Below are 13623 nucleotides of genomic sequence, written 5' to 3' on the forward strand. Positions count from 1 at the left end.
TTTAGCCTGCCACAACAACGCAAAGCACACAGTCACATGTGCATAAACATTAATGGGGAAAACATTAGGAATTTATCAAGGCATAGCTCTTCATTCCGTTTGAGCAGTTCTACAACTGACAGGTTGACGAATGCCATGTGGATAGCGATGAACTGCAGATCAATAAACATAGTGGGAGATGAGGGGTTAACAGAGGTGTTGTACACCGGATCCAGTGACCCATCATACAATCCACCGTGCATGCAGCATGATGGACGGTGGCGAAAAGTAAAACAAACTTAAGATTTTGGTGGCGGATTTATCCAACTGGCATGTCAGCAACATTCTTATAGCACGTAACTGTGCATAACTGTCAACCCTCCTGTTTTCACCAGGAAATTACTATATTGTGTGACAGTGGTGCTGCATATTTTTACATATTTTCAATTCAATGTCCCTTCCTTTTTAAATGCAAAGTGATTCAGCAATGCAGCTAAAACAATACTAATCATCACTGATTTAAAAAAGACCAAAGCACAAAAAGGCAGCCATGTTTCCTGTGACACAACAGTAACTCCAACTGAAATAGTTTTCTAATTCCAATTGATTTCAAGTCAAGATTGAATCGCACATCCCAGCCAATCGCAGCCAATCCCAGCACAGCAGGTGAGTGCAAAGTCGGCCGGGTCTAGTCAAGCGGCTGCGACTTTGGGTTAGTTTGGCAGTCATGTGCAAAATGACCATCTGTGAAGGGTGAGAGCCTCTCTAACCACTTCCTGTATGAGAAGAAAGACTGGCATGGCAGATGGCAAACATACTGTAAAAGTACATAAGAACCTGGACTGTAAATGTTCCGTTCAAGTCATCAGAGTCTGAAACAATGATTTGTGACTGTACGTAGTCACTGTAAAGACAATGCAAACCCGCCAATGTCAAAATGTCAAGACATGAAGTGGGAGGTGGTGAGAATTGGGGCGTGTACTTTGAAATACATTTTTGTGATATGTAAAACTGCCTGGAAGGAATGCAGGAAAACCTCAACTGGGCTACTATTTATGGGCCCAATTCACCTCTGAGATGCGGGAGACGACTTGCTGCTGCATAATTGCCTACAATCATCTTCTGGTCCAGCTTGCCGCACACTTTCAGAGCTTGACGGATATCTATTGTTTTATTTTTTTTCCTCTCTCTCTCTCTCCACTCTCAGCCAGCCTTTGAGCTTTCACTCAAGATATTTCACGCCTGCCAGTGTTACCGACAGTCTAAGCATGCACTGGGTGTCATTACGGCAGACTGACATGGACCTCACAAAGAGTTATTTAGTTGTTGTTGTTTTTTGGACTCCAACCAAATACAACAAAGAGTGAAAAGTTGCTATCACCCAGGAAAAAAAATGACTTCACATCCTCCGAGGTCCCAAAATGATGAGCAACTTTTTGTTCTAAGTCCCAACTCAACATTTGGGGAATCATTCTCACTTAGAATGGCTGATGAAGGCAAGACGGCAGGGGCCCATTAACGAGACTGACGGCAGACGACAGAATCAGGACATCGCGCTTTACCATTGCGGGCCCTCCATATTCTCCTACACGTCTACAGTCTGGTTAGTATTCTATATTTATCATGGGAACATTTACAAAAGTACAGCTGCCCAGCCAACCGACGGCTCTGTGCTCCACCTCAACCTCAACATGCTTTTATGAGAGGTTCTAGCAGTCTAAAAACACACAGGCCGTAGAAATTGAGGCAAAGCAATCCAAATTAGCAACTTTAGTGGAATTCAAGAGTGTTTGACACGACTCGGGGAACAAACTGCAGAAGAAACATGTGTCCAAAGTGCGGCCCAAGGCAATTTCGTTATTGGCCTGCGGCACAGTGAAAAGAAAATTAAAGCAAAGAAATTTAAAAAATAGATGAAATTTACCAGGTAAAAGAGAAAAAAATAATGTTGATACTAATAATTAATAACAAACCTTTAAATATTTATACATATTTTTGTTGCAAACTGATATATGTAGCAAAGAAAAAAAGTCAGTCCAAAAATCAGTTGGGGTTATAAGAACAGGTAGAGTGCCAACTAAAGTGCTAAGGAAATGGATGATACTGTATGACCAGGCCGGTGTGAAGCTGGGAATAGAACACGCACGCCACCTAGTGGGGAAAAAAAGAGAAGCAACCAAAGGCAATTTCCAGTTCTACTAAAAACTATGTCAATATTTTACATTTACTACTTTTTCACCACTAGTTGCGGAACCTGTGGGTTTGTAGATTACATTTTAGGAATAATGAAAGTCATTAGAGGAACAAAAAAGGTTTTTGCAGTACAAAATAACTTTATTCATTTAAATTGTCTATTTTTCAAGTTTTCAGGATGAGAAGCACCAGTGCAATCAGTGATACAATAGACAGTCAGAAGAAGACAAAGTCAAGGACATAGACCAACTTCGAGAAGACAAACAGGGTGTTGACACATACTACTGTACTTCACTACATGATCAATGCCAAATATACACATATACAAAATATTCCATTCATGAATAGATTCGCATTACCTTATTAAGTGTACGCTAAAAAAGCAAAACCAAAAAAGGTCAGCATAGTCTTGACTCACTCACACCCACACCAAAAAAGCAAATTTTTGCTTAAACAAACCAGCAAGTGTGGAATTGTTTCATGTCACTTAGAGCCCACAGAGGTGCCGTCACGTTCCATAATCCTTTGCAGCTCATGAATGCAGGGTACAATTGATTGACTGTGCAGCTGAGCCATCTTCATCCTGGCAAAAATAGTGTGAATTTGCCAATGTTTCAGTTTGAAGGCAACATTACAAAATCTTAAAACACCTGATATCAGGTTACCTGGAACTGAATACTGTATATGTAGCTGAACACGAAGCGAAGTAGTTAGACGAGATTGAAAAGAACACCAAATGTGGATAATGGCTCTCGCTGTGGTTAGCTGGAGTCCCAAAGCTTTAGAAATGGCTTTAGCTTTAGAAAACAGGCCGTTAATTCACTTTTTCACATGGGACCATTTTGTGTTCAATTGTGGGGTGGATGACTAATATCTAAATTTGTTTGATCTGAAACATGTAAGAGTGACAAACATAATCAGGACGGGGGTAAGAATTTTTTCACACCACTGTTTTAAACACAAGTTAAGTAAGTTATCATAATAAAAATAAGTTAAAGGGTCCCTGATATGATTTGAACTTACCTGTTCCGTGCTGTTTAAATTTTATTGTTCTGTTTGACAGTCTGTGGTTTGCACTCGCTGTGTCCAAATTCATGTGCATGATTTGCACAACAGGTAGTTACAATGCCATCTACTGGGCGTTGTTGTAACTACATTTCATTTGGTATAGCTGTAACCCACGTTACATTGTAAGAATCTAACATGAAAACTTTTTAATAGAAAAGGTGTAAAAGTCTGAAGTAATTTTACAACAATAAAGCCAAAATAACGAGAAAGAATAAGTCATACATTTATGAGAATAATGTAATATTAAGAGGAAAAATATGATTTCAGTAGCATAAAGTTGCAGAAAAAAAAGTTACTTTTTCAAAAGTCATAACATAAAAGACCAAGAAAACCAAAAGTTGTAATTTTTGCAAAATTAGATTCTAGAAAACATGTATGATGGTAATAAAGTCAGAATATTGAAAAAAATAGATTGTTTAAAAGGAAATTTGAAATATTTGGAGACCCAAGTTTCGTGGCAGCTGACCACCGATAATGAATTTTTGTTACTTTCTTAGTGTTTCAAGCCTCACCTTCTTAGCAGTTCGTATCCTCTCCTGTTGGTCGGGCAGTGACGCTGTAATGCAGTGAGACACTGTGCTGCCAGGATGCGGTAACACTGCTCCCGCAGGGCGTTGTGGCTCACCGTGTCCCACTGTGGCAGCTCGCTGGTATAACGCCACGCCAAGAGGGTATGTTCTAAAACAGCGTTCCATTCTTTGTTTTGCAGCAAAACTTGGCCCCACTCCTGGCATGTAACCTTGGGATAAGAAGGCGGGGACAGTTTAAAACTCTAAAACTCTTCTTCACAATAAACATTAATTCATTCAATGAATCTTTTTTTCCACTGCAGGGCCCACAACTGCCATTGCAACACAATCCAGATTCAAGCCCTAGAAATGCCTCACACATTTATTAAACATGTTCTAATACATTGTTGGTTGTGACTCATGTGGCCCCCGCAGCCTTTATGGCCGGGCCCAGGGCCACATACAGAGAAGGCCCTGGGCCCGGCCATCATCTTTTGGGTTTTCAACAGGCAAAACATGGCCATGGCACACAACTGGTGGAAATCCCCCCCCCCACTGTACCACCATATGGAGTAACAATGAGTATCTGTTGCCAAATGTACAACAGTGTTGATAAAAAAAGACACCACCAATCATTGACACGGGTATTATATTGAACCGAATTAGGTAGAACATGTGAAATAAACCCTGTGGCTGATGACTTTTGAAACAAAATGACTTACTTTGAACACCACGAGATGGGGGTATGCCTTTCTATAGCAGTGAGCATCCCTGTTGGATCCAAAGCGCGAGTAGGGAATAGATCTGTACACATTGGCCTTTTTTAGTTGTAAATCATCCTGAAGGTACTTCAAGCCTGACGTCAAAATCCTGGGTTCTTGGCTCTAGCAGACAATGTAGGACATTGGAGGTTTAAAAAAACAAACCAAAAGTGACTACAATGAAGACACAAAGGTGTGAGGAATGAAAAGAATACCTGCTCAACCAAGATGAGGGATCTAATGAGCTGGACAAGCTGCTGTATGGACATCTGGGCTTGGCCTTCATTCATCTTCTCACACTGCTCGGGGTTCCTAGTCCAATCGCCATCAATGGAAAAATTCACTGTGTGATAGTAAAGATAGTTATGATTTGACCTTTGTTTTGTTCAGTGCAGTGCTTTTATTGTGAAGGTCGGAAGTGTGCAGTGTGTCTGAACGGCTTTTCAATGTAAGATATAAACCAGGGTACACTACTCAAAACTGTTCAATTCCAAACATGTTACTTACATGATTGTGCAGGTTGCGAACTAGAAGATACGTTGCTCCCCTTCTGAGGTGGCGATGGGGGCAATCGGGAACTTAGAATATCAAGGTAAGACCTCCTCATTCCAGCTGTGGCAAATTAACAAATGCGAATACAAGGTGTGAAATAAGCGCCATTTTTGTTAAGTTTATAACGACCTTTGCCATGTTTAAAAGGCGAGGAAAAATTAACATACTTGTACATTCTTCACACGTAAGTTCAACTACATCAAATTTCGATTTAAAACACATTTATGACCTACCTTCAATTTTGGGCTGAGGTGGATGTATTTCAACCAATGCACGTCGTGTTTGACAAACAGCTTCCATATTGGACACACTTTGAAGCAGAGTAGTTATTGTTGCTAGTAAGCTACTGTTAGCACAACTTTAAAGCCCACACGGGGAGCCCAACAGCAACTATCCCGTATCCTGGTCCAAATTTCAGTGAACTCACCTTGTTCGGTCCAGGCGTAGCTTTCAAGCTCATCTACAACCGCCGTGGCGCGACGATGTATATAAATAAATCCCCCCCAAAACCCCTAAAGTTAAACGTAAGTATGCTCTAAACTTCTCAACTGCTCCACAACACAATGCCAATGAATCGCGCCACACGAGATGCCGCGCAGGCGTGGTTTGCTGCTTAGGGCCAGCTGATTGGTGGACATCGCAGCACGCGCCGAACAAGCGCCCTGTATGCATATGAGGAAAGAGGAGGTGTGGTTAGGCTTCTTCTTCTTCATCTTTTCGGTGACGCATCAAGCGCAAAGACACATGATCGCCACCTTTTGTAATGGAGCTCAACAGCACAACATGATTTCATTCCAACAGATTTTACACACAAAAAACACAGTTATAAACACAAATTTAAATAATTTGTTTTAATAGGATTGTGCATTATTTTTAAAAAAAAGAATCTTGTTATCAGACATCACTGCATTTAGATACATAGTGTAACAAACGTTCAAGCACAGAGGTGATCCCAAAAAAGATAATACACAAAAAGGTAAAAATAATTAAAATATAGCTAATACAATCTTAAATCAAAATATCGCAAAATAAATTAGAATGCTTTATAAATAGCAATGATGACAGCAGTGCATACTTTTTTTTTTTACAGTTTCTAGAGTTTATTATAGTGTTTAATATATATAGTTCTACAAAGCAATGGTGAAATGTAAAGCAATGGTAAATATGGTGCTACAGTAGAGCACTCTCGAAGGAATATCCTCTTGGATTGCATGATCATTACATTGCAACACAACAGGGTCAGTTCACGTTCACAAATACAACCTTGAATTTAGCACACAGTTAGATGAGTCCTTGCTGAAACATTTCAGAGTTTCACAATTGTATGCATCAGTAGTAAAACTGCACTTGAAAGTGAAAGAAATACATGGCATATATAATTTTTACTGCAAATAAATACAATTGTATCTATGTACTACATTTATACTGTGTATATAATTTAAAAAATAAGTTACATAATGCACAGGTAAAGAGATTTCTATTAGGTACATTAATAATCACCTTATGGCTTTTGAAATATACATAAAAACATAATAAAAGCAAATTATGTGAGGATTGCTTTTCACCATACTTTAAAGGGGAACTGCACAAAAAATGCCATTCATTCACAATCCTTATGTGCAACATAAAGACATATTTCTTTCCCTTTTCTGTGCATTATTATAACACAAGAAAACGAGTTCATATGAGCTAGCTAACAATGTACGTCATTGGGACACACCTGGATGAAGCCCTCTAAAATGGTTTGTACGTATGCATGTATGCATGTTGCATATACATGCTGTGACCGTGCATTAATACATACACTGATGATAACATGTAATAGTTGTAATAGTAAATGTACTAGTTCACAGAAAAGGGAAAGAAATGCATGTTCATGTATCACATAAGGACTGTGAATGATGGGCAAAATTCTAAAAAGAAGTGCAGTTGGAGTTCTGTTTATTATAACGGTAGCAAGTCTTGCATACCAATTTTGATATGCATTCTGCACAAACCTTGCATTAAAAACATCATGACTCCTGAAATAGCCTGAAGATCTGGGAATGGGTGCAAGGCAGACTTCTGCTGACTGCATAGGCCACACTAGACAGCAAAAGGAGTAAAGGAAACTCTACTTACTAAGCAGCGTTTTAAGAGATCGTGTGAGTGCATTAGCGATGGCGGACATAGTACTGGAATGTCTGACCAGGGCCTTGACGCTCTGCTCTCCCGGTGCTCCCACAGTTGCAGCCTCAGCTGCTTTGAGTAAACAGATATAGTTCATAACAACCTCATCTACCTTTGCAACAACCTCTCTCTGTTGGTGTGAGGCTGAGGCACTGAGCCCCTTTACGAGACACATACAAGCCTCACAAAGACAACACAGTACCTGGAAGCTGCAAGTTACAGCAAGCAACATCTCCTCAGGGCTGCTGTGCGCCTGTGCCATCCGCCTGCATGCCCGCCCTAACTCTTTGGACTCCACTGAGAGGAGTTGCTTTGACTGAGACACATCCTGCATAGGCATTTGGGCACCACGATCACAGCGACCTATGCTGGACCTAACCAATGCAATGAGCTCACTGGCATCACGGCGAACATCTGTGAAGCCAGAAGGGAAGCTATACATGCGGTCTTTAAGGGCGTTGACCCGGGACAGGCGGTCGCTAAAGCTCATGTTGTTGAGGACCTCACCATACAGTTGCTCTCCAGCTGCATCCAATGCCGAGCCACAGGGGAAGATACCCAGTGAGGCAGCGCAGTCATTATCCATGTCGCTCCCACCACGGCTTCGTCTTGTTGTCTCCCACTCACTGTCATCATCTTCTCCCTCACTTTTGCGTTTAAAGAAACAGTAGCTGAAAGGTCCATTGCACCTCCAAGGACTGGTGTCCAGTTTTTGAGAGCCCTTCATTTGTTTATTGTCTTTTTGCAAAGGAAATGCTACAGAAGCCCTTCTGCTATCTGTCCTGCTACCCGAGGACCAGCACGTGGTGTGGGATGACACAGAGCCTTGGGAGTAACTTTTGGAGAGACGTTTCCTTGTGGGCCTCTTCTGAACTTTAGTGTCTCCTTGCTGGGGCACAGATGGTGCCAAGGGCTGCTGGCTCTGACTTCGGCTGGGATTTTCAAACAGAACTTCCACACTACCAGAACTGTTGGTAATATTGCTGGAGCTGCGTTTTAGCTCCCGACCCCTTTGTGAGTAATTGCTGACGGGATCTGATTGTGGCGGGATTGGGCTAATGTGGTTCTGGTTTGGCCATAGCAGGCTTGAATGGATGGCATTCTGTGCGCATCCGGAGTGGCTGGATGCAGTGTTGGCTTGTGTTGGAATTAATACAGGAGGGGGTGGAGACTGTGAATGATGTGGTGGGGATGGAGAAGAAATGCTGGCCATGGTCCCGGTGGATGTCTGCCTGGTGAAAGCTGAAGGACCCCTTCCTAATGAGAGGCTGTTGAGGTCTGCTCGCTGACCGCTTAAACTGGAAGCAGGGGGCTGACGAAACGCATGCCTTTCTCTCGGGTCTGATCTGAACCAGTCGTCTGTACCTCCACTCGGTTGGCTTCTTGAACGAGATGGGGGCCTGTTAACGGGACCCCCGGCCACACGGGTAATGCAGTCATCTTTCTTATACAGTGACAAAAAGTGCTCTGGGTCTATATCACCCCTCTCAAGCTCACTCTCTAGTCCAGAAAAGGAGCTTCTCCTTTCTGCATTTGTCCGCCTCAAATCTAATCGATCATTTGGGCCCTGAGTGTGCATGTCAGGGCTTCTTTTAAGTTTGGCAGGAAGTGTGGCAGAGTGGTACGGCTTTTGATCCCTATTTGTCAGCTGCAAGGCATTTGGATTCAGCATATTTGGGCGTACAAAGGGGGATGACATGGAGGATGGCATACATGGACATCGAGCGATTGTGTTCCCTCGATTCTTAACCATTTCGACAAGCTGGGGGTTGCTTGTGATGTAGCGTCGAGTGTCCTTTTTTACACCTCCCCCCATTCCTGCACTGTGTAACTTTCCTCCTTGGTGCATTTGGCTTACTGTTAGGTAGTTGATCAATTGTCTGTATGCCTCACTGCCTTCTTTCTGATTTGGCCCCTTGAAACACGCCTTTTTGCTTGTAGCAGTCTCTTTATGTTTAGAGGGTGTGGCTGAAGAGGGACGGCCAGGGTCAGTCCCCGTGGAAGGAGCGTGAATATTGGGCAACATTTTCCGAAGGAGGGCAGGGTCTGCATGGGGGTGAAAATCTTTTGCTTGCGGATTCTGTCCAGGTTTGAATTCTTCATAGTTTAAGACCCTGAGTAATGATGAAGAAGAGCTAGACAGTGGGTGCCTTTGCATGCGGTGGTGTTTAGCCTCAATTGCGCCCGGACCAAGCGGTGAGTCGGTCGGGGTGGCACAGACACTGCTGTTTGCACTGCCACCAGCATCTAGTGATGAGCACAGGGAGCCCTGCAGGGAATTCTGTGCTTCACCCTGTAAGTTTGAAATCCTTTTTGCAAGATGATACTCACATAACCGAGCAACGCTTTGCTGTCTTGAAATAGGAGGATGGTCATTCTGTATGTCTGATCCTTGGTCAGAATCCCCCAATCTGGGTTTTTTAGTTGGGGACATCAATGATGCTACAACTAGATGTTCATCTTGCTCAACAGCTCTATTATCTGCAGGGCACTCCCTGAGAGCAGTTCCATCTAAAAGCCGATCAGAAGTTGAGGAGGCCGGACGGGCAATTCTGCAATGGTCACTGGGGTGACTGTTCCCATCATGGCCCTCAGCTTGGGAATTTTCCTCCAAAACTAAATTGTGTCTTCGTTGGCTTCCTCCTCGATCACAGAATGAAGTCCGTTGATTGAAGTCAAGATGGATATTGCCACTACTCCCTCCCCGGTACCCGTCTCTTGTGCTAAAAGTGTTATACTTCCCACTAGAGTCTGCAGACTTTTTGTGATGCTTGCCTCCTGGCGTTGTGGAGCTGGGCCGCTGGAGAGTGGAGGAAAGGTTTGTGTGAGATCTCCCATCCATGCCGTCCAGTCGTGATGACATTGTTTCCAAATGTGGGCTACGTCTCGGAGGAACTGCAGGTGGTCGAAGATGCTGTGGACTGCGAGACTTCTTGAGGGTTGTCCCTTCAGTGCTGGGGGAAACTGGGAACTCTGTTTTCTCTTCCAGTAAAGGTTGGTATCCCTCCCTCGTGGCCACGAGGAGGCGCATGTGGCTTTCACTGAGTCGGTGTGTAGCAGCCAGCTCAGAAAGTTCTGTCATTTCTGAGGAGTTTGTCTCATTCCCAGAGTCAGAGGAAGACTCTGGGCTAAGGCCTTGAGATGTGTAAACACCTAGCAAAGAAGTTAAAGAGAGAGCTTTATCAAAGTCATACACGAAAACATTGCTGATTTATAAAAAAAAAAAATTAGGATTTCACTGGGAGCAAATATCAACAGACCTGGATTGTTACTGCTAGTTGGTGGCCGCGGTGGGGGTGGCCTCTGGTCAGAAACAGACAAAGCCTCAAGTGCCTGCAGAGTGTTCACAACTGAGTTATCCAGCTGCCTCTGTCCGTCTCCTTCTCCCTCCCCAAGAGTTGGAATGGCATCAATTAACGAGACTGGAATATCATCATTATCTTGCAGGATTGGCGGCCTTCCTTCAGGTGCAGTGTCCTCATCTGAACTGTCCCGAAAGCCTGGTGGTGGGGCCGCAATTGCAAGGTTAAGCGTCTCCAGTAGTGTGTCGTCCTCATCATCGTCTACAGCGTCATCACCCTCGGGTGGCGGCAGTGATGTAAGGTCAATGATGTCATCAGTAGAACCAGAAAAAGTGAGAAAGGTAGTTTTGCCAGCTGCCGTTGCCAGTCCTCCTCCCGCTTCTCCGTCCCCCACCGGTGTTCCCCCAATGGAATCTTCTTCACAGGAGGCCTCATCGTCGTCTTCTGCGTCGTCTGTTGTGTCACGGTAAAACAGCTCTCTTAACAGTGGCTCCTCACCACCTTCCTCAGTTGTTATGTTGCTATAGACATGTGTCAGACCGCTGAATTGAAAGGGCACCCTGTCCTGTGCCCCAAAGTCTGTATTGCGCAAGTAGGGTGGTCCATGTTCAGGTACCTCAGCACTGTCGTGATGTCGTTCATAGCCTAAACTCCTGGGCTTGTTCAAAGGTGGGTCTCCTCCAAAAATAAATGACACTTTGGCACTACGAGGTGAATCTTGGGGTTTGCGTCTAGTAGCAGGAGGAAGAGGAGGAGGCACTGGACTTTGCCGTGTCTCAAGGTCTCTGTCAGGATTTTGTGAATGATGGAAGTAAGAAGAGAGCCTGTTTTCTCTCTGCCCATTGTCTGAATAGTGAGAATCTCTGTAGAGTTCTGCCTGGCTGGTTGATAGCTCCTCACTGTCCCCAAAAGATGTGCTGTATGGCCATTCCAGGATACGATCCTGGCCTGTCGGTGAAAGTTTTGATTCACTGGATTAATATTCTGTAATCCTTCATTAGGGTAATCGTAATGAAGTACATGGTTTTGAAAAAAACAACCTACTGTTGTCATCGCCTGCTGAGCTGTTGCAGTGGGCCATGTTGAAGATAGATCTCCTTGAGTCCACTAGGAGGCGATAGTAGCCTGCAGTAAGGCATGCCAGGTTCATCGCGTCGCTTGACTCCATGATGAGTGTGATGGGCTTTCAGGGAACAGAATTGGGAACAAATTGGAAGAAGCAAAACAATGAAAACACCTTACTTGCACAGTTGGTAGTTCTAAGGCATAACTCTGCTCACCCGGACATCCAGGACATGCAGCTCCAGCCGGACATTGATTTCATCCTCGGTTAGGATTTCGATTCGGTTCACATGGCTGAAGTCAGCCAACAGAGCCACCAGGTTGGTGCGAGCATTGATGACGTGACTGATACCATAACGAGGGCCTACTAGCAATGTCACATCAGTTTGTTTCTCACCTTGCTGCATAAGAGTTGAGTCAAGTCAGTTCAAATGCCCATTGTGTCAACAAAGTGTTTGTCTTTCATTTTAAAAGATAGCCTTACCAAAAGTATTGATTTAAACTCCCTCCCTCCATAAAGTTGGAGCTCACTGAGGTACCTTAGATAATGCACCTTGGCCTGCAAAGCAGTCAGCTGCAAAGAGATGATATAGTGGTCTTTGTTAAACACACCACAAACCCAGTAGTTGCATTTTCCGAAAACTTCTCTCATTTTATAATACAAAGGTGAAAAGGTACCAAGCCCCTGCAAAGTGCTTGCACTGACAAACACTGCAGTCAACCCACGGATGTGAAATGTTAACTTATTCATTTGCTGATGAACACGTTTTCATCACACTGTGAACAATCACGGCACCTAATTGCACATGCATTGCATTATCAATGTTTGACATTTTAGAAAATAGTGCACAGAACATAAAGCATACAATTTCACTTGGGACTATGACGCTTCTTCCAAATACATTTGGTGATGAGCCAAGCCAAGCATGCAATCCTAATTTGTCCATGGATAACGGTTAAGTGGTCAGACTTATTCAGAGGCTGCATGTTGGCCATTCACACTTTTCTACTCCATTTCTCCTCCCCTCTTGGTCACAGTCGGCTGGATAGGCTCACCTGTGGCCCTAATAAGGACAAGCGATATAGAGGAAGGATGGATGAATGGAAGGTTCCCCTTGTAATTTTAACACAGGTGATGGTGTCACATGTGCACTCACGACTCATAAAATGAGCACTCGTTTACTAATTCATGTGTAGCTAAAAAAAAGTATGACTGACAATGAGGCAACTTTTTAGCATGCGATGTCGTAACACTTGCATTGGCATTCAAGTTGGAGCCAAAGAAAGTGTCTTTGTTTGACACGGGCGAGAACCTTTGCAAGGGCGAGCATGCTGGCAAGGCTATTTTTGGCGACTGCATCAAAAAACAGGACAGTGAGTTTCTATGCGTGTGTCAGAAGTTTGCTAACAAGGGCAAAGAAAGAAAAGGAGTTTGTTACTTTTTTCCCAGGAGGGACGAGGTTCTGGTTGGTTTTGAGGATGTGTGTCAGAGCTTTTTTGATGTTTTTCTCCTTGGTGCTGGTCATCACAGCAGGCGGCAGGAAGAGCGGCAGGCCCCACTCCTTCCTGTTGAGGGAGGACATATTATAGCCAAAAGGTTCCATGTCAGCAAACTGTAAAGGGTTGGTGAGCATTTATAATCCATGCACCAGCATATCAAGATGATGATTAGACAGCATGATTATTGCACAGGTGTGCCTTAGGTTGGCACCAATAAGGCCACTCGAAATGTGTTGTTTAATTGTATTGTATTTCATCTAAGATATAGACTACACACTTACTGGATATATTTGAGTGAGACCTTCTGGCTTTGTCTGGTTGTCATGGTGAGAATATACATCTGCAATGCTGCCAGTCGTAGCGCCGCATCATACTTCAGTTCTGGGCCGAAACGCTCCAGCACCACATCGTTGCAACTCTGCCACAAAGCAGGAAGCAGAGAACAGAGTGTGTTCAGAGTCTTACAAGGAAAAATGATTGGCGTTCCCATCCCAACCAACTAATTACAGCTGTATTCCACAGGGAAGA

At 43.7% G+C, this 13623-nt stretch overlaps 2 protein-coding genes across 5 annotated transcripts in view; both read right to left on the reverse strand.

Annotated features, from left to right (window-relative positions):
- Positions 1 to 2302: 2302 nt before the first annotated feature.
- On the reverse strand, positions 2303 to 5771 carry LOC131103958 (uncharacterized). Its single transcript, XM_058050546.1, has 6 exons — positions 5296 to 5771; positions 5018 to 5122; positions 4726 to 4853; positions 4472 to 4633; positions 3753 to 3979; positions 2303 to 2755 (listed from the first exon to the last, which is right to left on the reverse strand). Exons 1-6 carry the CDS (start codon positions 5360 to 5362, stop codon positions 2656 to 2658), a joined length of 789 nt encoding a protein of 262 aa, XP_057906529.1. The 5' UTR covers positions 5363 to 5771; the 3' UTR covers positions 2303 to 2655.
- A 120-nt stretch (positions 5772 to 5891) lies between these two features.
- Positions 5892 to 13623, reverse strand: part of LOC131103954 (FERM and PDZ domain-containing protein 4-like) — a 32666-nt gene continuing 24934 nt past the window's right edge. For 3 of the 4 annotated variants that reach the window (XM_058050530.1, XM_058050531.1, XM_058050528.1), the window contains exons 10-16: positions 13377 to 13513; positions 13035 to 13161; positions 12080 to 12169; positions 11814 to 11996; positions 11578 to 11716; positions 10492 to 11481; positions 5892 to 10384 (exon numbers count right to left, since the gene is read on the reverse strand). In XM_058050530.1, the coding sequence (XP_057906513.1) occupies positions 7176 to 10384; positions 10492 to 11481; positions 11578 to 11716; positions 11814 to 11996; positions 12080 to 12169; positions 13035 to 13161; positions 13377 to 13513 (4875 nt within the window). In that variant the 3' untranslated portion in view covers positions 5892 to 7175. The remainder of the gene's footprint in view (positions 10385 to 10491; positions 11482 to 11577; positions 11717 to 11813; positions 11997 to 12079; positions 12170 to 13034; positions 13162 to 13376; positions 13514 to 13623) is intronic. The other variant, XM_058050532.1, reaches the window with a different exon arrangement.

Source organism: Doryrhamphus excisus, chromosome 16 (assembly GCF_030265055.1).
Source record: "Doryrhamphus excisus isolate RoL2022-K1 chromosome 16, RoL_Dexc_1.0, whole genome shotgun sequence".
In the NCBI taxonomy this organism is placed as follows: Eukaryota; Metazoa; Chordata; class Actinopteri; order Syngnathiformes; family Syngnathidae; genus Doryrhamphus; species Doryrhamphus excisus.

Bases quoted from the DNA above. Each gene is read 5' to 3' on its own strand.
- LOC131103958 (XM_058050546.1), bottom strand. From the start codon at position 5,362: ATGGAAGCTGTTTGTCAAACACGACGTGCATTGGTTGAAATACATCCA. The intron at 5,123-5,295 runs GTAGGTCATAAA...AATTTGCCACAG, and splicing joins ACCTCAGCCCAAAATTGAAG to CTGGAATGAGGAGGTCTTAC. The intron at 4,634-4,725 runs GTATTCTTTTCA...ATTGTCTGCTAG, and splicing joins CCCTCATCTTGGTTGAGCAG to AGCCAAGAACCCAGGATTTT.